Here is a 21,929-nt window from a genome sequence, read left to right as displayed (position 1 = left end):
GATTTGCAAACCTTTCTATGGGCTGAGGCTTCTAGAACAGCCGTATATATCCAGAATAGATGTCCTCACCGTGTTCTAAAGAACATGACCCCTGAAGAAGCATTCACAAGATCCAAACCAGACAACAGTCACCTCAGAATTTTTGGAAGTCCTGTTTATGTTCATGTGCCCAAAGAAAAGCGAACCAAGTTGGAGCCCTCCGGGAAGAAAGGCATGCTAGTCGGATACAGTGAATCCTCCAAGGCCTTCAAGATCTATATCCCTGGTCAAAGGTATGTCGAGGTAAGTAGGGATGTTACGTTTGAAGAAGATATTGCTTTTAAGAAATCAAAAGGTTCTTCTGTTATTGATGAAGCTAATGACAATCAAGATATGAATGTTGATACTAATCCTGAGATTCAAAGCGAGCCTGTTGAACCTCCACCTCAAGCAGAACATAATGATCCACCAAAGCCCATGAATCCCATGGATATTCCTAGTGACATTGTTGTTACCAAAAAGAGGCCTTTTTGGGTAAGAAACACCATTCAAGAAGCCGAAAGATTTGCTGCTCCCAGTGGCACCTTCCGTGAAACCAAAAGACCTCAAGTATTCTCCAACTACATTGCATTGATGTGCAATCTCATTGAAACTAAACCTTGCAATGTTGAAGAAGCCTTGAACCATCATTCCTGGAAGCTTGCTATGGATGAAGAGTATCAGTCAATCATCAAGAATGATGTTTGGGATATTGTGCCCAAACCCAAAAGTAAATCTGTTGTTTCCTCTAAATGGTTATTTAAAATTAAACATAATGTTGATGGTAGTATTGAAAAATATAAAGCTAGATTTGTAGCTCCTGGTTTTTCTCAAAAGGAAGGCATAGACTATGAAGAAACATTTGCTCCTGTTGCTAGATATACTTCTATTAGAACTATAATAGCTATTGTTGCTGCTAGAGGTTGGAAGCTACATCAGATGGATGTTAAGACTGCCTTCCTTAATGGTGTCATTGAGGAAGAGGTCTATATTGAACAACCTGAGGGTTATGAGATTCAGGATAGAATAACTCATGTGTGCAGGTTGAAGAAAGCTTTGTATGGCCTTAAACAGGCACCTCATGCTTGGTATGAAATAATTGATAAATATTTGTTAAGTCTAGGTTTTTGTAAAAATGATGTTGACTCTAACATCTACTTTAAGTTATCCAATGATGAAATGCTAATTCTAGTTCTGTATGTGGATGATTTATTTCTTACTGGTAAAGATGAACTTATCATTAGATGCAAGAAAGAACTAGCTTTAGAATTTGAAATGAAAGACTTAGGTCTAATGCATTATTTTCTAGGTCTACAAGTATGGCAAAGATCTAACGAAATTTTTCGAAGTCAAGGAAAGTATACTATTGATATTTTGAAAAGATTTAGAATGATGGATTGTAAACCAATGTCTACTCCTATGGAATCTAACTTAAAGAAGTTAAGTGTTTCTGCAGCTAACTCTGATTTTGCAGATCCATCAGAGTACAGGCAGTTGATTGGATCACTGATGTATCTTGTTAACACTAGACCAGACAAATGCTTTGCAGTGAATGCTCTCAGCCAGTTCATGAGCATGCCCAAGCATGTTCATCTTGTTGCAGCCAAGCACATCCTAAGATACTTGCGAGGCACAGTTGCTTCTGGGCTGAAGTATCCACTTAACACCTCAATAACCTTGGAAGGTTATTCAGATGCAGATTGGGTTGGAAGCGTCAAAGACAAAAAAAACACTTATGGCATTTGTTTCAGCTTAGGATCCGCAATGATCTCTTGGGTTTGCTGAAAACAATCCTCAGTGGCACTAAGTACTGCTGAAGCTAAGTATATTGCAGCAAGCGTAGCTTCTAGAGAAGCAGTATGGCTTCGTAAGCTTCTTGCTGCGCTGTTTGGTCAGCCTTGGGATCCCACAGTTATTCATTGTGATAATCAGAGTTGTATCAAAATGTCTATCAATCCAGTGTTTCATGACAGGTCGAAACATGTGGAAACTCATTATCATTTCATTCGAGATATGGTGCAAAGAGGCGCCATTCAGCTGAAGTATGTCAGCACTGATGAGAAGGTTGCAGATATTCTTACCAAGCCTCTGTCCAAAGTGAAGTTTGTGTACTTCAGGGACAGACTCGGTGTCTTGGAAAATGAAACCCTGATTGAGAGGGAGTCTCAACCTTAGTAATACATTGTGTTGTATCAAACCACCCTCTGCGGGCAATGTAAGGTGGTATTGTAATCTTCTTAGGGAGAAGAGTAATTGTTAACCATCCTCTGCAGGCAATGCAAGATGGTAGAAAAGATCCTCTCCACCCTTTGCGGGCAATGTAAGGTGGATCCAGTCTATGCTTGTGTGCGAGCTGGAAGATTATATTATGTAGTTCCATTGTATGCATGTGTGCAAGATGGAAGACTACAATATTCTGATTATGTAATCCATTCTTTGCTTGTGTGCAAGATGGAAGATTATAGTTATGTTTCTCCTCCCTAATTAAGAGGGATTGTTGATTTTAATTAGGGAATGGCAAATTCTAATTGCCTTGGGCAACATTGGAATCTGCCCAAAGGGCTGGCCCCTTTCCTAAAAGGTGTAGGGCAGGGCCCTATACCTCACGGCAACTTAAACCTCATGCCACACACTCAACGTGTTGATAAATAGGGCCAACCCTATTCACAAGGCAATTTGCTAAAAGGGAAAATAATAATTAAAGATAATTATAAGGAAAAGCCGACCTATCTAAAGGCTTCACTCCGCATATAAATAAATGTCAAACCTCACATTGTTATTCACTCGGTCATCTCTCCATGTGAAATATACATCTATTAACTGCGAAGGTTAAAGAAGCTAATACATCCACACTTCGGCATACTACAGCAGAGCATCTCTATGTTTGGCGAAGCATATTCAAAAATCAGTGAATCATCATTAGGAGTCAGCGAACTTTAGTGGATGCACAGCGAATTCCTTGAAAGCACAGCAAACCCTCTTGAAGGTCTGTGATCTAGGTTAAAGGGGCAGCAAACATCAACCAAGTGGCAGCAACCATCATCCATGTGACAGCAAGCTAATCTTGAAGGCAGCTCCCTCAATCTGCCATCCTTCTTGTGACAGCAACATCTGCATCTTCAAGTACTTGAGATAAGTGTTGTAATGATTAGATGACTATAATCCATAATCAGATCTGAGGATCTTTTCTGGCTGGGTTTTTCCTCCTAGGAGGTTTTCCCAGGGTAACTGTGTCTTGTTCTCATTTTGTTCATTTCCATGTTGTCACTAATCTCTAATTCTTTCAGCTAATCAAACTAATTAGAAACTAAATATAAATTCTGAGTTTATATCAATCTGAAAGTGTTAAAATTAACAACAATTGGGCAGACGACTTCCTTGGACTTAACCGTTGCCTTTCCTCTTAACTAATCATTGTCTTAATGGACCTCTTTGTAAATATTATTCTCACTTGATCAATTACACATAATATTCTTGTATTCACGATTTGTGAGGTCTTACTTTGTAAGGTGATTTTGGATTGGAGATGTCAGATTGGGGGCATGACAGAGTCTGAAAAGGAACCAAGGAACTTGGTGAATGCTACTAGGATATCAGATCCTATGGAGAGGCTTATTGAGGCATTAACAAAACAGAGTTCTAAGATAAAGGTGAGCTCAACCCAGATGCGTTTCTGGATTGGGTCCAAGAATTGGAGGAGTACTTTGAGATAGAAGACAAGAACAAACGCGATCCAAAAAGAGTAAAAATTGCTGCTTCCAAGTTGAAATTGCATGCAGCCCTATGGTGGGAAAATGTGCATAGTTCAAGAAGAAGACAAGGAAAACATAAAATTCAGCTTTGGCCTAAAATGCAGAAACATCTAAAAGTCCTATTTTTGCCCTCAAATCACCAACAAAAAATGTTTAAAGAATTTAAGAATTTAATAAAAAAGCATCAGAAGTGTAGACTTATGCTAAAAAAATTTTGAGGCTTCAAATTCGAAAGGATATCCAAGAGAGTAAAGGGCAAGCAGTAGCCCGGTATGTGAATGGGGTCAAATTTTAACTTTGAGATGCAATTGCATTGGGAATGTTCCTACTGTAGATGAGGCATATGAATATGCCTTGAAGGCTAAGGAGAAACTAAATGGAAAAAACAAAATAATGAGTAAAAGAATTGAAAGCTATCAAAGGAAAGGGAAAGAGGTTTCCTTAGAAACCACCATGAGTGAAGAGCTAGAAGAAGGTAAGAATGTGAAGGTTGACTTTAGAGGAAGGGGAAACTTTAGAGGTTGAGGACGTGGGCAACCGCCGTCTGGAGAGAAAAAGCCCTTGAAGTGTTTTATTGGTGATGAAGCCAACAAGGCTATAGATTGCCCTCAAAACCCAGAAAGGGTGTTGGTAGCCCAAGAAGAAGAAAAACCTTGATTAGAAGAAGCTAAAGCTGAATTAGGAGAGACCCTAATGCTAAGAAGAACCTTAATATCTGGGGACAAGGAAACTCCTAAAATTGATTGGAAAAGGAAAAGTGTCTTCTGAATGAAATGCAAATATAAGAACAATGTAATGTCCTTTCTTGGGATCTTCCTGATTGTTGCCCTAGAATAACAATTTCCATTTAAGTCTAAAAAGACAATTCATTTATAAGCATAACTTTAATAAAATATTGTCAAATGTAATACATCATTTATGATAATCTTGGTTTAGGTCCTACAACAATATTAATAAGCATTAAGAAATAAGAACATATGATAACATCTAAAGCATTAACATAAATATCAAAATTTCATGATAACATGTGCATCCATATAAACTAGGATGTATGGTTCACCAGTCTGGCACCCTCGTTCTGGTTCGGTTCGACCTGGATCCTGGACTGGGGCTGGTCCGCCTGTGGGTACGGACAGGGTCTGTAATAACCCCAGTGGAGACTCCCTTTCTTGACTGATTAATGATAGATAAATAGAAGGAAAAGGTTCCACAAATGAGCTAGTTATGGATTCTGGTATAAATTATTTATGTAAAGTCTAAGAATGAATATATCTCTGATATACAAAATAAGTATACAAATGAATAAGATAATTCTCTGATATATTACTGTTCTGAAACTGATCTTTGATTAAGGGTAATTAGCCCAGATGGGACTGGCCTTTTTATGTGAGTGCTGGTCCTGAGTGTATCCTTATGTTTTGCCCCCTTGGATATGGACTGGACTTAAACTTCCTCCTTTGACAGCATATTTGATTCTCTCCAACCTTTCAGCCATTACGTAATCTTCTATCCCGCCCTCATGGATGATTGTTGGCTTTCTTATATCCTAGTTTTTGGACGGGTGGGGTGCTTGGATAAGTCACGCCTCTTCCTTTCTAGCAACCGCAACCTCTCTTAACTATTCTAATCGCTGTTTACAGTAATTAAACCTTTAAACATAATTGCACCCTTCCATAGTGGTGCTTATTTAATCGTATTTTCTTGGTATGCTTTACAGTTTATTAATTGGGGATTATTATTAACAATTTCTTTTGGTAAGTCTTATGTTTTCCATACAATTAACTAGGCTCCTCCTTACTCAGCAATGAGGGGACTGATTAAATCATGTTTGCTGTTGATCAATCATAGGGGTAACTACCCAAATGGAATGGTTAGTTTTCTTAATCGTATCTTGTATGTATAGATTTGATAAGCCATTAAATAAACAATTGATCATCCTTTTAGTGGTCACCCCAATCGATCATAATGATTTAATAAACAATTAATGATCTCTGTTCTCCATGGTTCTAGTTTGGTTGGGGACATCACAGGGTCCATGACCACGGCGGTTGGTTCAAATTGGTTGAACCAGGTTTGAACCTGAGCCGGACCCGGGCGAATTCTATCGAACCACAGGTGAACCCGATGGAAAAGTGATGCCAAACAGTGTTCTTTTTGCAAATTTAATAATATTTTGACATCCACAACCCTAAAAAGTGAATTTTAAATGACTTATGTTGGGTTTTATGTCTCATTTGGTGTGAAAATAGATTGTTTTTTCTTGAGCTGGAGCAAATAGGTGGTTGAGCAAGAGGAAGTTGGAAGATTGATTTGTGAAGCTTGATCAGATGTTTGTGCTTCATTCCTACTCCTTTGCAAGCTTCTATTGGGTGAATGAGGTAACTTTTTTTTCATTTTATTTTGTTTTTGTTTAATTTTTTGAAAAAACTTCATTTCTTTTTGATTCATTATTGTCCAAAAGATCTACCTATTTTTTTTTCCATTCTCTTGTTTTTATTTTGAATGTGTATAAATTTTTTTGTCAGAGGAACTACAATGGCATCTACCTCTTCCTCCATAGGCAATAATGAACAACCACCAAGATTTGATTCTCCTTTGTGGAAGTATGTTGATATTATAAAACCCCTTCCAAGAAGTGGGGGATTCCGTTGGAAATGTCGAGGTTGTGATAAAGAAAGGAATAGTTCATATTTTAGGGTGGTGGGCCATTTGTGTGGAATACTTGGAAGAGGAGTCAAAAAATGCCCTGGAAAAAAAATGCTCTAAAAACAAATTAGACAATATTAAAATATATCACGGAGCATAAAGAGGCAAAAGAGAGAGAAGCACGTAGACCAAATATGCCCATTAAAAAAAAATCAAAGGGAGTTCAAATATTGTGATAGAAGACCAACCCTTTTATACTACCACAGTTGAGCCTGACACTGAAACTCAAGCACCCATTTCCACGCAAAAGAAAGGGACCTTTGGAAACTTCATTTCAAAATGAGAGTGGGGACATTGCCGACCAAGATATAGCAAGATGTATATATGCAAACGGGTTGCCTTTCAGTGTTGTTTGCTCCCCATACTGGAAGAAGATGTTGAAAAGTGTCAATGAAGCTCCAAAAGGGTATAAGGGCGCCGATTATGAGAAGATACGCAAAACCTTGTTGGAAAGATAGGTCAAGGGGGTTGAGGATGCATTGAAGCCCTTAAGGGATTCATGGATTGAGACACGGGTATCCAATGTTTCAGATGGGTGAAAAGATTCAAGAAATCATTCCTTGATCAATGTCATAGCGGTGTCCCCTAAAGAGGGAATGTTTTTGAAATTCGTGGATATTCTCATCTCTATCATTGAGATAGTGGGACCTAGAAACGTTGTTCAAGTCATAATTGACAACACAAAGAATTGTAGAGCTGTTGGTTTGTTGGTTGAAGAGCGATATCAGCATATCTTTTGGACACCTTGTGCGGTGCACTCACTCAATCTTATTCTACAAAAGATTGGAAATAAAATTGGGTGGATCAAAGATGTGTATGCAGAGGCTGAGGACATCCAGATGTTCATCACAAACCACCACATGTCTCAAGGAATTTTCAGATTATTCTCAAATTTGGAGCTATTCAAGGTAAATGAACTTGAAGTAGTAATTTAATTAAAAAAATAGAATTCATATTTTACATTTTCTGATTTTCATAGTTTGGTTGTGTAATGTGTATTTTGTTTACATGTTTGTCTCTATTTAATTGTATTTTTTTGCCTTAATGTCTATTGCAGGTTGTTGAGACCTGTTTTGCATCTACCTTAATCGTCTTGAAACGACTTGTGAAAGTGAAAGCGACACTTTGCAATATGGTGATCAACACTAATTGGTCCATATGGAAGCAAGGTAGCACTGAGAGGGCAACAAAAATTAGGCTACGGATATTGGATGACTCATGTTACAGAAATGTGGAGTATCTCCTTCGCTTGACCGAGCCCATTATGGGCTTGCTTAACTACATTGACATGGATAGGCCTTGAATTGGAGGTGTATGATGGCATCGACTCAATGCTTTTCAAAGATGAAAAAAATCATAAATGACAAAGAACAAGACCCTGAGGAGACCTTCTTCAAACAACGATGGAACAAGATGACCACTCCTCTACATCTTCTTGCCTATGCATTGACACCAAAATATTATAGCTACCAATTTCTTGATATGTCGGGAAGGCTTCCACCATATAGAGATTTAGAAGTGTCTGATGGGTACAAAATAGCATTCCTTGGACTCTTTCCTGATGATAATATGCAAGATTTGATTTCAGATGAATTCATGGAGTTTGTGAATGCAAGAGGTATAAGTATTGACGCTCTTTGTCATCGATTTAAGAAGGATGCTCATAGTTGGTAGTACCTCCATGGCCAACAATTCCAATTGCCGCAGCCCTCACAATCAAAATTATATCACAAGTCATTTTAATTTTAATTTACTTTGTCTTCATAGGTTGCTAGTAATTTTATAACTTTAATAATTTAGTTTTAATTGTTTACTTTGTCTTTTCTTCATAGGTTGCTAGTTCATCTGCAACAGAAAGAAATTGGAGCACATATTCCACTTCTCAGCTTGCAGTTGCTGCATTGGAGGACTTGGACAGCCAGAATGTTATTGGTGCAGCTGATCCCATTGGCCTTGGCAGTATTTGTGAATCAACTAATGCCATTGAAGAAGAAGAAGAATCCATTAGATGATTTAAACTTAGTATAAAGTTCCAATTGTTGCAAGTTAAATTTTGAAACAATGATACTTGAACTTGATATTATCATTTTAATATTTTGATGTTGAACTTGAAGTATATGATGCTATGATGGTATGATCATGATGTTTTGTTGTTTATATGATATTATGTGACATTCTAATCTTAATTCATGCTTATATATACATATGTGTGTGTGTGTGTGTGTGTTTGTACTAACGAACCCAAACCCCATTTCAAACTTTTGCCGTACCAACGAACTGGTTCTTCAAACCCAAAATTGAACCCAAATCCGAACTGGCAACCTAGCAATAAATTAACATTTCAGACTTAAACTTAACTTCAATGTAAATGCCTTTTTTAGAAGAAATTGCAAGTTTATTTGAATACTGTAGATGAAGAACTTTCGTGAACCACTTCTGATTTTTCAACTGGTAAACTGCACTTGTCATCTTGTGGAGGACTTCATTCACCTTTGAATAATTTTTATCTTTTTGAATTAGATATTCTATTCGTATTCTTACACCTTTTATTTCATTTCTTCACTAACTTGCCAAGATCTAATCACTGGAGTTGACCCTTGGAGAATTATTATTATGATTTTCTATAGTAGGAGCAGAATTATTTATTGAGTGTCATTTATCCAGTAGGTGAGAGATTACTAATTAGTAAGGAAGAAATTTAGTAAAAGCCTCTTGGATCATTCTAATCTAGAACTACATATATGTAAACAGTGTTACAAATGGAGATTACCTGTTGTTTCATGTATTTTAGAATTTTAATTGAAGGGTTCGTTTTGTTATTTTTTGCAAATTATTAATAATCTCGAGTGCTTTTTTCTCCTCACTTCTATGGATTTTTTACTTGTCATGGAAAATGCAATTGCTTACATTTGGTAGTTAGATATAATTGATGGATATTTTACCGGAATATCTTTCTGGTCATGTCAATTGTTTGAAATATTTATTATGATAGCTATTTTTGGCAATGCATTTATCCCAGATATTGTTGATAATTGATAGTTTTTTATGCCAGATCTAATCATCATATAGTCCAAATGCCAATTATATTTGAGGATATAAAACTCAAAATGATTTTATTGCTAAATTTTGATGCTTTTAATAATGACAAAAGCAAAGAATGAATGAATAATTTTTTTAATAGTTATAATTATTTATGATTTAGTTGTTGCATTGAGTGCTGGTGCTGTGTATGTAACAATTTCTATACATTCTATTATCCACTTTATTTGATTGGTTTAAATTTTTAATATCATAAGTCATTTCTACAAGTATGTGAATGACCCTACAATTGTAGATTTGACCCCTTACATTTTAAAATTCAAATTCAAAAATTTGCATTGTTGTCTAGTGGTTTCCTACTTAAGCCAACTAACCACACATTTTGGTAATTTATTGCTATGTACTTGTATTTAATGACAATCATATGCACTTGCTTTCATCATTAGATACCACTGAATATCATCCATATGCACAGAAAAAGGGATGTAACTGTTGCAACACTTCATATCTATCAATAAATAAAATTGTAGAAATAATTTTTTTTTCTAGGATCCTCCCTCCTTCACTTCTATTTACTATCGGCATAACTCCTGCACCTCTTTTCAGTGCAAGTGCTAGTCACTAATGCTGGGAGGCAATTCCTTGGATAATAGAGGCAGCAACAGCATTAATAATCTTAACCAAGTTATGGGTGGTGACCCTTGGAATGACACAATTAGTAAGGGTAGCCATAACAACATAATTAATAAACATTACCTTTAGTAATAAACAGTATTAAGCAGCGCTTGAAGTTTGATAGAAAGCCATGTCTCTTAGACAAGAGATCTCCGTTCAAAGGGGTGCATCTCTTCACTTGGATATAGAGGTATAAAAGGAAAGACATTTTATGGGAAGGGGGCATGAAGGGAGAACTGGAAAAAAACAGAAAATAGAAAAGGAATTGAGGATTCAGAAACGAATTAAGAGCAGAAATAATTATTTATCACAGCAGCAACTAGATTAAAAGATAAATCTATGAATAAAGTGAATTTTAGGCATATATATAGGTGTTCATACCATAGTGATACTTGCAGAAATGATTGAACTTTGTGAGTAATCTAAATGCTTATGTTTGTTATAAAAATGTAATAGTAGCTTCAAAATAATCCATTTTGAATTTAGAGAAACGGATTGCAAATAGGAAAAACGGTCAGTCTTCCAAGTTCTCGAGAGGTGAAGGAAGACTGGCCTTCATCGTCTTATCAAGTACGCCACCAAGAGATGGAATGGATGACCAGCCTTCCATGCTCGTGGTCCAAGAGGTGGAACAGAAGACCGGCCTTCCATGCTCTTGGGCTTGATCAAGGAGGATGTCCAGCCTCCAAGGTGAACTGAGGGATGGAAAGGCAGCCCATCATCTATGCTCTTACAATACAAGGGCGATCAAGCTTGAGATTGTGGTTTGCAAACGTTTCAACGAATTCCTAATGAGATTATTATAGGAATCCACATTGGAATGGCTATTGCCTTAATTAGACTTTACTATGAATAATGATTATAATAATCATTATTCATAGTAATGCTTAGTCAAAATAGATGTTTTCTTGGCTTATGATTTATGTCAATTTCCAGTGACTAATATTGTGTGCCGGACCCAGACCAGGAATTCTCTTATGAAGGTCATTTCAATTGGTAAATTTATACTCTTAAATGTATTACATTTCTTATTTTAATTGGAATTGTGGTTTTAGGGCAAAATTTAGGAATATCTCAAAAAGGGGACATTAACATTACAATATACAAATTGTTGACAAATTACAACTTGTTTGTGTTCCAAAAGCTAACCCCTACAAGATTTCTTGGTTTAAAAAGAATTCTAATGTGCTTGTGGGTAAGTCTTGTCTTGTTGCTTTCAAAATTGGTCCATATGAGGATGAAGTACCCTGTGATGTAAGTTGGTTATTTGAAGAGTGAAGTTCAACCAAAATTTGAGGTAGAGCTGCAACAAAATTCAAGCACCACATTAATTGGCAAACCTCATAAGGTAGTGTTGTGACGTATTGACACATTGCCCCATTGCAAATGGTGACCCTTGCTTTTTTGCTTTCTGGGGTTTGCTTTCTAGGTGTTTAGGGTTTGTCTGTTAGCCTTTGCATTTTGAGTGTCACCAGGGGATCAATAGGATGGTAGGCTTTGCTTGAGCCAGGGGAGTCAGCAGGTGCTCCAGGTTAGGGTTTCTTTGAGAGTCTTCCTTAGGGCCTGGTTTTGCTCTTGTTGCTAATTGTGTCTTGCTTTGTCAGTGGGTATCATTCTTGAAGGTCCGAGCTAGGTCAAGTTGGTGAGTGATGAAGTCTAGAATGTCATCCTGATCTTCAAATGCCCTAAAATTTGGCTAAGTCTGGAATGTCCTGATCCTGAAATTTGACTAAGTCTGGAAAACTAAAGAATCCTCCAAAAACTAGATTTTGCAATATAACTCCTGGAGGTCCGAAACCACTCTCAAACATCCTGGAAGTATATATGGAATATATCACTTATACTTAAATGTTATATTCCATAAAATGATCCTGACGAAGAGTCCAAAATGTCAAATTTCGCTCCTGACCCTTCCAAAGGGTCCAGAGCGAAATTCTCCATAAGACATTCTACTTTGACCAAAACCTAGAACTAACGCATTCCCAAGCTTGAATGAAGGTAAAAACACTTGTTTGAATGAAGAAATGTGAAAATGAAGTCAGGATCTTGGCCAAGATTAGGAATTTCGCTCCTGACCCTTCCAAAGGGTCTAGAGCGAAAATCCTTGTACACCTCAATTCATCACTTGTCAAGACCAATTTCATAGTTCCTTAGGCATGTTTGGGGGTGTCTTGACATGTTCTAACCTTAGGAGGTGAGTAAAGGTGGATGAGGTGAAGATTTTAGCCAAGAACATGAATTTCGCTCCTGACCCTTCCAAAGGGTCCAAAGCGAAATCCTTGAAAGCACTCATTTCTCCCTTAGCCAAAGTCAGGATCTTGGTGGAGATGCATGAGGAAAGATCTATGTTTGCCTCCCAAGGAAGATTAGAGTTTGAAAAATCAAGAATCAAGGTCAAAACATGATTTTCGCTCTTGACCCTTCCAAAGGGTCCAGAGCGAAAATCCTTATAACTCTTGTTTTCTTCCTTATTTTGGCTAGGCGTTGGCTTGATGGAGGATGAATGGGTATGTTTTTGCCTTGAGAGGAAGTTAGAAGCTTTGAAGAATCAAGATTTTAGCTCAAAAGGAGAATCTCACTCCTGACCCTTCCAAAGGGTCCAGAGCGAAATTCCCTATAAACTTCATTTGCTCCCTTGTTTTAGCTTGAAACCTTGCTCCTTAGAAGGAAAATGATCTATATTTACCTCCAGGAGAAAATTGAAGTTTGAAAAATGAACAATCAAGCCCAAATGGTGATTTTCGCTCCTAACCCTTCCAAAGGGTCCAGAGTGAAAATCAACCTAAGACTCATTTCTTGCCTTATTTGACCAAACTTTGATTTGTAAGGCATCTTGAAGGGAAGAGTGGACATGTTTGGACGTTGGAAATGTTTGAAAGCTTTAAAAAAATGAAGGATTCTAGCCAAGAAGGTGAATTTCGCTCCTGACCCTTCCAAAGGGTCCAGAGCGAAATTCCTTGCAAGCCTATTTTTTGACCTTGCTTAGACCACAAACCTTGTTTCTTGGGTGAAGAATGATGTTTTGTTACCTTCCAAAGAAGATTGGAGAATGAGATTTTCGCTCCTGACCCTTCCAAAGGGTCCAGAGTGAAAATCCTCTTAAAGCTCATTTCCTCCCTAGTTTGACTAAGTTTTGATTTGCAGGGTATCTTGAAAGGAAGGATGGACATCTTGTAGCCTTTGGAAATGTTTGGAAGATTGAAATGTGAAGGATTTTGGACCAAAAGATGAATTTCACTCCTGACCCTACCAAAGGGTCCGGAGCGAAATTCCTAAAAACACTTATTTTTCATTGGAGGAGGTCAAATCCTTGGTTTCTTATGGTGTGGATGGAAGCGAGATAGCATGCCTTTGCCTCTTGAGGTTGTTTTGAATTGGAGAAATGAAGAATTTAGCCCAAATCTTGATTTTCGCTCCTGACCCTTCCAAAGGGTCCAGAGCGAAAATCTCCCTAGGATGCATTTCCTCCTTTATTTGGCGAAAATTTGATGTCCAAGGCATGATGAGAAGGAGAATGAACATGACCTTGCCTTTGAGAGTGTTTGGTAGCTATGAAAATGAAGGATTTTAGCCAAGAAAGGAAATTTCACTCCTGACCCTTCCAAAGGGTCTAGAGCGAAATTCCTTACAAGCCTACTTTTTGACCTTTCTTAGGCTTAAAACCTTGTTCCTAGTGCGAAGAAAGATGAGATTCTACCTTGCAATGAAGTTTCAAGTTGAGAGAATGATGATTTTTGGTCAAAGATGAGATTTTTGCTCCTGACCCTTCCAAAGGGTCCAGAGCGAATTTTCTCAAAACCTATCTTTTCCCTCAAATTTATGCCAAGTCTAGTGTGGGTCAAGATTATAGGTAACTTTAGGCATGTCCTTGAATGGTCAATAATCATCAAGTTTGAAGAAATTGAGCCAAATGATGAAAATCGCTCTCGACCCTTCCAAAGGGTCCAGGGCGAAAATTCTTCAAACACCTATTTTCCCTTGCAAAATCAAGTCAAACTTGAGTTGGACGTGAGAGAAGTGTTTTCTAGCCTTTTGAGGTGAATGCAACTTGAAATGATGGAGGAATAAGCCTAAATTAAGAAATTCGCTCCTGACCCTTCCAAAGGGTCCAGAGCGAATTTTCTCTAAATCACCTTTTTTCCCAATTTTGTGCCAAGCCAAGTGCTGACTAGGGCGAGTTTTGATGGGAGAGGTCCTCAGGAATGACTTTGACTTAGCAATGATTATCAAACTTGAAGGAATTGAGCCAAAAAGTGATTTTCGCTCCTGACCCTTCTAAAGGGTCCAAAGCAAAAAACCCTAAAACCACCTTTTTCCTCAAAGATTTGAGTGAAGTCAAGCCTAAACAAGGGTGAGAGATACCATTTGGATTGCCTTGGATAGACTCTTGACCATCAAAGATGCATATTTTGAGCTAAAATTGGAATTTCGCTCCTGACCCTTCCAAAGGGTCCAGAGCGAAATTCTGGATGGGTCCTGTCCCTGGCTAGGTTTTGAGCAAATTTGACCTTTTGGCCTTGTGAAGATCAAACCAATGTTGCCAAGTTGGGAAGTGGATTCAATGTGGGGGAGTCCAGATGAATTGAAGTGAAGGAAGTGTAAAATGAAGCCTAAAGAAGGAATTTTGCTCCTAACCCTTCCAGAGGGTCCAGAGCGAAATTCCCAAAATCACTTAGTTTGCCCATGAGGAAGGTCAAGTTGTAGATTCCTAGCCTTTGGTGAGGAGAAGGATAGCGTATGCTTGCCTTGGAAGGCATTTTGGAGTAGAGACATGGTGGAATTTGTCCAAAAATGCAAAATTCGCTCCTGACCCTGCCAGAGGGTCCAGGGCGAAATCCTTTGAAACTGCTATTTTTCACCTTGTTGGGGCCGGGAGAGGAGCTAATTGTGAGGTAATGTTGAAAGGTGGTCTAAATGAGCCAAGAATGCAAAATTCGCTCCTGACCCTTCCAGAGGATCCAAAGCGAAATTCTAGATAGGGCTTGTCCCTAGAAAGAGTCTTGAACTAACTTCATTTTAATATCTTTTGATGATGATTTAAGGTGTGAAATACTATGTTGAAATGAATTTATTATGTGTCCTTAATCATCTTTTGGTTTGTCTTGCAGTTAAAAGAAGACCAAGCCAAGAAAAGGACGACCTTCTCCAGTCCAGCATCAATAGGGACGACCTTCCCCAATCTAGCATCATCAAGGACAGCCTTCTCCGGTCCAGCATCATCAGGGACGACCTCTTCTAGTCCAGCATTTCAAGGAAAGGTACACCATCCATCCTGCACATCAAAGACAAAGGAGGTTAAAGCAAGGGTTCGTTGAAGAAGCAGACAGTTCCAGAAGAGTTAATTAAAGTTAGCTTCTCAACATCATCAAATTGAGCATCTACCAAGTTACAAGTGTCAGACAAGGTGGCATCCCAGTCATCACTCCTCCAGTCGGATTGGTCCACCTCAGCGTGTCCAGATTCAATGTACCTAACTCATGGGAGATGACACAAACTTCGATGTACCTACCCCGGTTATCCATTGGTCGAATATTCCAGAGAAGACATGTGTCCAAATAATGCAATTATTTCATTGGCCAGAATTGAGTTTGTTGTAACAAACCCTAATTAGGGTTTTCATTGTAAGATCTCGGCCATTGATTTCAAGTTGATTTGAGCCATCGATTTGTATTGAGGGCTATATAAGCCCTGGCTCCTCATTTGTAATAGCGAATAGTTAGTCAGGAGTTAGTTAGTCAGGAGTTAGAAGGTGAATAGTTAGAAATAGTGAATAAGTCAGTTAATAGTATAGCAATTAGAGTAGAATAGAAAGAGAAGGCAAAGATTGTTGCCAAGATGTTGTTGTAAAAGGCTTGTAAAACTTCATTGAAGAAATGGTGAAATCTATGGGTCGATTCAACAATTTGCATGGTCTCTATACTTCTCAAATTTAATTTCATGTTATTAGATGAGTGAAAAAAATGTGTTTGATTGATGGTGAAATTTGTATATCCATACTACTAGCAGTTTGTTGATTCCAGACTTGCCTTGTGTAGTCAACTGGAATCATTCAGCTTAAGCTTAACTTCAATTGTCGCTTCTTTACTGATATGCATCAGCCTGATGGTGTCCATGCCTGTAGCGATGATCTGAACATCATAAATCTTTCCTCCGAAGATCGCACTAATCTTGTGGAGATGGTCGTGGGATGTCAAAACAAGACTTAGTTAGAATTTCATCAAAGATCAATCATTGCTCCTACATTCTTAGTGTCAGAATTAGATCCTTCCCTCGCCCTCATCCTTTTTTCCTTTTTTTCAAAAAATCTAGGCTAGTGAAATCCTGTGTTCCAGCAATATTCAAAGCAAATCAAACGTTTAGTCATCAATTGTAAGTGCCCTTGTGATTCCAGCAAAATCACATCATACCACATAAAGCTTATCCACACGTAGAGATCCTACATAACAGAACCTTGGAGTTACTCTGACTAATCCTTCGGCGAGATCTTCAGCAGTTGGGAAACTTTGCTCAAGAGAGGATAAGGTACCTTTAGGTATTTTATTCTATGTTCGCATGTGCATAAAAAACACATCAACAGGTAGGTACTGAAATTTTAGTTGATTGTATTATGGTAGAAGGGAATAGTGAGTTGTGGGGATACGAGCATGATAATAAAAAATATTCCGTGAATGTGATCAGAAATTTGGAAAAAAGTGACTATTTAACTCAGTAGACAGCAGTGATGGGAAGTGTGATTGGAATGAAGGAAAAGATTTCAAGTCTATTAGTGATTCTTCTATGCATTCTACTTTAGGGACTTTGTATAGTTTTATTGGTCCGACTAGATGGTGGAATCAACATTGGATTCCTCTCCACAAGAAGACTAGATTGGAAATTTTGGTAATGATCCAAATTTGGATCAAAGAATCCCAAGAGAAACCCTTGATGACAGGCCTACTGAAAGGTTTGCACTCTCATATGGATGGCAACATAGTTCATTTCTTCTGAACCAGGAGGTTCAGAAATTTTCAAAAGATGGGGAAGAAAATGTAACTGCCAAATCTTTTCAAGGCAGAGAAGACATAACGGTTTAGTAATTGATGGGCTCCCACTATCCATCGGTCACTTGCTTTTTTGAGCTGTTCGTGTGCTCCTTTTTGGGATGGCAGCTGTCAGTTTGGACAGTTGCTAATTTTGGTTTTCTTTCTCCTTCTTGAGGTTAGTTTTTGGTCTTTTTGGTTTAACAGATACAGAGGGTGTCAGGACTAAAGTGTTTTTTTTTTTTTGGGGAATGTGTTTAAACTGCAGACTTTGGAAGTTACAGAATTTTTGGATTTTGAAACTTAAAAGATTTCTCAAGTTTTGTTATCTGTGTTCTTTCATGATTTTCTCTTATGTGTTTAGATGATAATGATTATGGGATCTATTTTATAATTTTTTGTTTGATCAGTCGGTTTGGCTGTTTGTTCTCTCACTTCAGCAGCAGGTGTGCTATGCGGATTTTATTCAAGAGCTGAGCAGTGTTACTTTTAGAGATTTGCGTGCAGAGAACAGAGGTCTAATCTGCATCAAATCCAAAGCCATTGAATTCATTCTTTAAGATTGAAATCATGTAGGAACCATGTCTAAAACTTTGTATATATAAAATCATTTCAATGTGTTGATACTTAATAGTTGATACAACCCTTTCCATTTGTGTGTCCAATGGTCACAGAATATTAATTGCAACTGAACTGTGTATGTTTGAGTTCCCAAAAGTTCAAAACTACATATATAGAAGCTCATGCTGTCACCTGTCAAGAGTCCCCAGATCTCTCCAGATCTCTCCAGAGTTTCCTGAAAAGAACTTAAAGCAAGCAAACATAAAAAATGGCCTTCTATTGTATTTGACACCTTATTAACCGTCATAGGGACCATGGACATTGAATTTGATTTACAAATTCAAATTTTAGAATATGTGTATTGCAGAAATTAATCACTAAATGTTTGGCATATAGCAGCTGATGACAACCACGTAGAGGTAAAAATGATAGATTTTATAGTCACATAAGTTTAATATGCATCCAAACAGATACCAGAATCATGTTTAGACTTGTTTGGGTAGATTTGTTGCTGGATTGATCCATTTGAAAAAGTTCCGAATAAGATCCTAGAGAGACTAACCCCATTAATTATAGAAGCTTTCTCAGCTTGTTTGGGTAGATTTGTTGGTGGATTGATCCAATTGAAAAAGTTCCGAATAAGATCCGGGAGAGGCTGACCCCATTAATTATAGAAGCTTTCTAAGCTTGTTTGGGTAGATTTGTTGGTGGATTGATCCAATTGAAAAAGTTCCGAATAAGATTCTAGAATTTGAATGATTTTCCTAGAGAATCTCAGCCATGGATAGCAACATTAAGTAGTAGCTAGTGCCCATCCTGCTATTTTTGTACCCTTGTGTAAGATACCCATGCTACAAAAGTAAGCTCTAACTCCTGAAAAAACATGTTTATTAACTGCAGGCTGCAGATATATGTATAAGCAGTGACAGCATACACAATAACCTTAGCATCTAACGGCATCTTTTACCAGCCGCAGCTGAGAGATGATGTCGAGGACCAGTTTCACATGATACTTCAAATTTTATTGTAAACATTTATTGGTTTACTTTTTACTTTTAGCTTTTCCCTAACAGTCAGTGATCAAAATCATACTGAATACCATACAAGCTAGGGTACGAAGTAAGCCATGAGAGTTGTCATAAAGCTTCGCCTTCGTACCTGGAAATTGTGTTAATTTGTCATAAGGTGGCAACCGATGAACGAGTGCAGCGGTGGCTGAAGCACTCTTGGACACAAACGAAACGGTGCATTTAATCATGTCACGATATTCTGGAAGCTGCATTTGCATGTGCTGCACACGAAAATATTCCACATATGAAAGGGCATCTAGTGCAGTGACAGAGAGCAGCTCCTCAAGTGTTTCCTCTTTTGTTGCAGTGGAGAAAAACAATACAATCATGAAAAAAGCAGCTTCTGTTATCTTCTCAAGAGCCTTCACCATATGTTTATGATTTAATTGATGCATACCTATGAAAAGCCGATGATTTTGATGTAGTGTGTAAGAGAATTCCCACATAAGATGTTCAACTACCTTCTTCAAATCCCTGGATGCCCAAAGGTATTGATCACACATCGCCCTAGTCATGGCTCCACCTTCCTTGAAAAAAACACTTCCAAGATGTTCATCTACATCCGTCATTTTGGGGGAATAAATAACACCCAAAGGAAAAGTCTCTGAAAGAAGAGTAGCTACTAAGCATTTCAGCACATTGGCATGGGAAGAAACTCCTCCACAATGAGATATTGCCACAGCTGTGCATTGCAGAACAAGTCTTCTTTTCAAAGCTTCTTTGTCTCTATGGATATGACCATCCACCCATTTAGGAAATTGTGCAGACAAAGGTTCGAATACTGCATCAAAATTAGAGGCAACAGTTCCTGCTACAGCAATAACAGTTTCCTCCAACTGGTGCACAACGACACTATCCTTGGTGAATTCACTATCCCTACTGGTCCGTAAAGCCCTAAGGAACCCTCCAGCTGCCATGACAGCCGCAAAATCCAAAGCCGGATGCCCTAACCCAGCAATCCTCCTAAATTCAACAGCGCCCGCATTTATACCACTCTTCTTGTCTTGTGCTCTGATGAGATTCAAACCCAACCATTCCATAAGATGCAACAGCATAAGGCCCTGCTGTATAGACGCATAAAATCCATGGTGGAGATTCCAGAGAGAGAGCAGAGAGTGTAAAATGGATGGGAAAAGACGAGAAGAATGAGCAGAGGAAAGCAAAGCATATCCAGCGCCTGAAAGCGCTTCAGCTGTCCTCTGTGAGTTTGACAACACAATACCCTCCTCCTGTTTGTGGCCAGAGAGTATCTCCGCCACCTCCTCCAAACAAATTTCTCTGCTCTGTAGGGACAAATTTACATTTTGAGCAGCAGAAAGACAACCCAGCAGCAACATTCGTTCACAGGGCAATAATTCGTCTTCTTTTGTTGATTTCTTACGCGCAGCTTCAATGGCCGCTTCAATGGATAGGGATTGCGGTTTGAGAGTGGCGGGGGATTTTCGAAGCCAGAGAGTGAATACGACCGCCGCCACAGAGCGAGCTTCCCTTGGAATAGAAGAGGAGGACAAAAGTGAAAGAAGTAGCTTGGCTTGCGGGAGGGCCACACGAAGGGTGCGTCTGCAGGCGCTCAGCTTGTTGAGAGCAATTAGCATTAAATTGCAATCGCCATCTTGTAAAACTCCACCTTTCTGTTTCTCTAGGCAGTTTCTGAGAATGCTCCATGACTCTGCAATCTCCCTTGCTGTTATTGCTTCCCCTGCCCCTGCCCGTGCCCCTGCCCGCTTCTCCAACCATTCCTCCAAAAGTGCATCTTCCATTGCTCCAGTCCAGGGAATCACAGTATACAAATTGAAACAACAATTTGTTTAGGGGTTTAATATACATTTCTGATAGTATATATTTAGTATTTTATTCATATTATTTTTAGAATTTTTATGGAATGTATTCAAATGTTTAAAATTTGTTTATTATTTAGTGTATTTTTAAATAATTCATGATGTATTTTCTATTTGTATTGCAAATATCAAGATATTCGAAATATATTATGATCATGTCTTATACTGATCATATTAGGATACAAAAAATCAATATTACATTTATGCATCAGTGCCATATTCAAGGTGGACAATTTGTTTATTTAAACAATAAATCATCAAATATTTAAATTATAATCTTCACAATTCGTAATATAAAAATCATATAATAATGAAATAATCACTTTGAACAATCAATTTCATAAACCACTAACAATCTTTTATAAAATAATGTGATCCATAACATTTAATAAATTTAAACTGGTACACATGTACATGTTTACTCATCAAATAGAATATGTAGCAACGAGGAATAAATATTGAACTATACCTACCTAATGTATTTGATTACATAATGTGATAGAGTATATCATATGCATGTGTATGTATACATATACATATGCACGTGTGTATGTGTATGTGTATGTCACAACATAAGTTAAATCTAATATTGTAGAAAAAATTTTTTTTATAAAGATACCCTAGCTTCTCAACTACCTTCATTATCATAACTTTTCATATATATAACTCTTCAATGCATGGTGGTCTTGATTTAGTTCTAAGAAGATCCTACTATTTTGCAAATTGAGTTCAATTGGGTTCAATTGGGCTTCAATTATATGTAAACATTATTGGTTTTGACTATTATTCACATTCAACACTAACATCAAGTAGCTTTCAAAATAATAATTTCAATTATAATAAGCCATATGACCCTTTAGAATTTAAAAAATCTCCCATTTAACCCTTTAGTTAATATCTCCATTTTTATATATAATCTACCAACACTTTTAAATAAGAAATAATCAAGCCCTAAAGTTTGCATGACATGCCAATGGTGGCTTTTCTATATGCACTATTTCGAATAAGTTGTTAAAAATATATAGCAATTAATGTGCACAACCTTTGTGTCCTACTAAGAATGCTACAAGTAACAACAAAATGACATGAAACCTATGTTTCATCAAATATGTAGAGCTTAAGCAAAGCAATGCCAAAATAAAATTATATTATTTAAACCATTGAAATGCACTATATAATGATTTTACATATTTCATTTTGATGATAACCAATAACAATTGCCATTCAACTCATTTGAACTTATACTTGAGA

The 21,929-nt window shown here is 37.6% G+C and overlaps 1 protein-coding gene across 2 annotated transcripts in view; it reads right to left on the bottom strand.

Annotated features, from left to right (window-relative positions):
- LOC131050419 (uncharacterized) overlaps positions 1–20,620 on the bottom strand; it is a 30,757-nt gene extending 10,137 nt beyond the window's left edge. Inside the window, exon 1 of one of the 2 annotated variants that reach the window (XM_057984590.2) lies at positions 18,929–20,620. In XM_057984590.2, the coding sequence (XP_057840573.2) occupies positions 18,929–20,600 (1,672 nt within the window). In that variant the 5' untranslated portion in view covers positions 20,601–20,620. The remainder of the gene's footprint in view (positions 1–18,928) is intronic. The other variant, XM_057984591.2, reaches the window with a different exon arrangement.
- Positions 20,621–21,929: the final 1,309 nt, after the last annotated feature.

The sequence above is a fragment of the Cryptomeria japonica genome, chromosome 1 (assembly GCF_030272615.1).
Source record: "Cryptomeria japonica chromosome 1, Sugi_1.0, whole genome shotgun sequence".
Lineage (NCBI taxonomy): Eukaryota > Viridiplantae > Streptophyta > Pinopsida > Cupressales > Cupressaceae > Cryptomeria > Cryptomeria japonica.
This window is presented reverse-complemented; position numbering and strand designations above follow the sequence as displayed.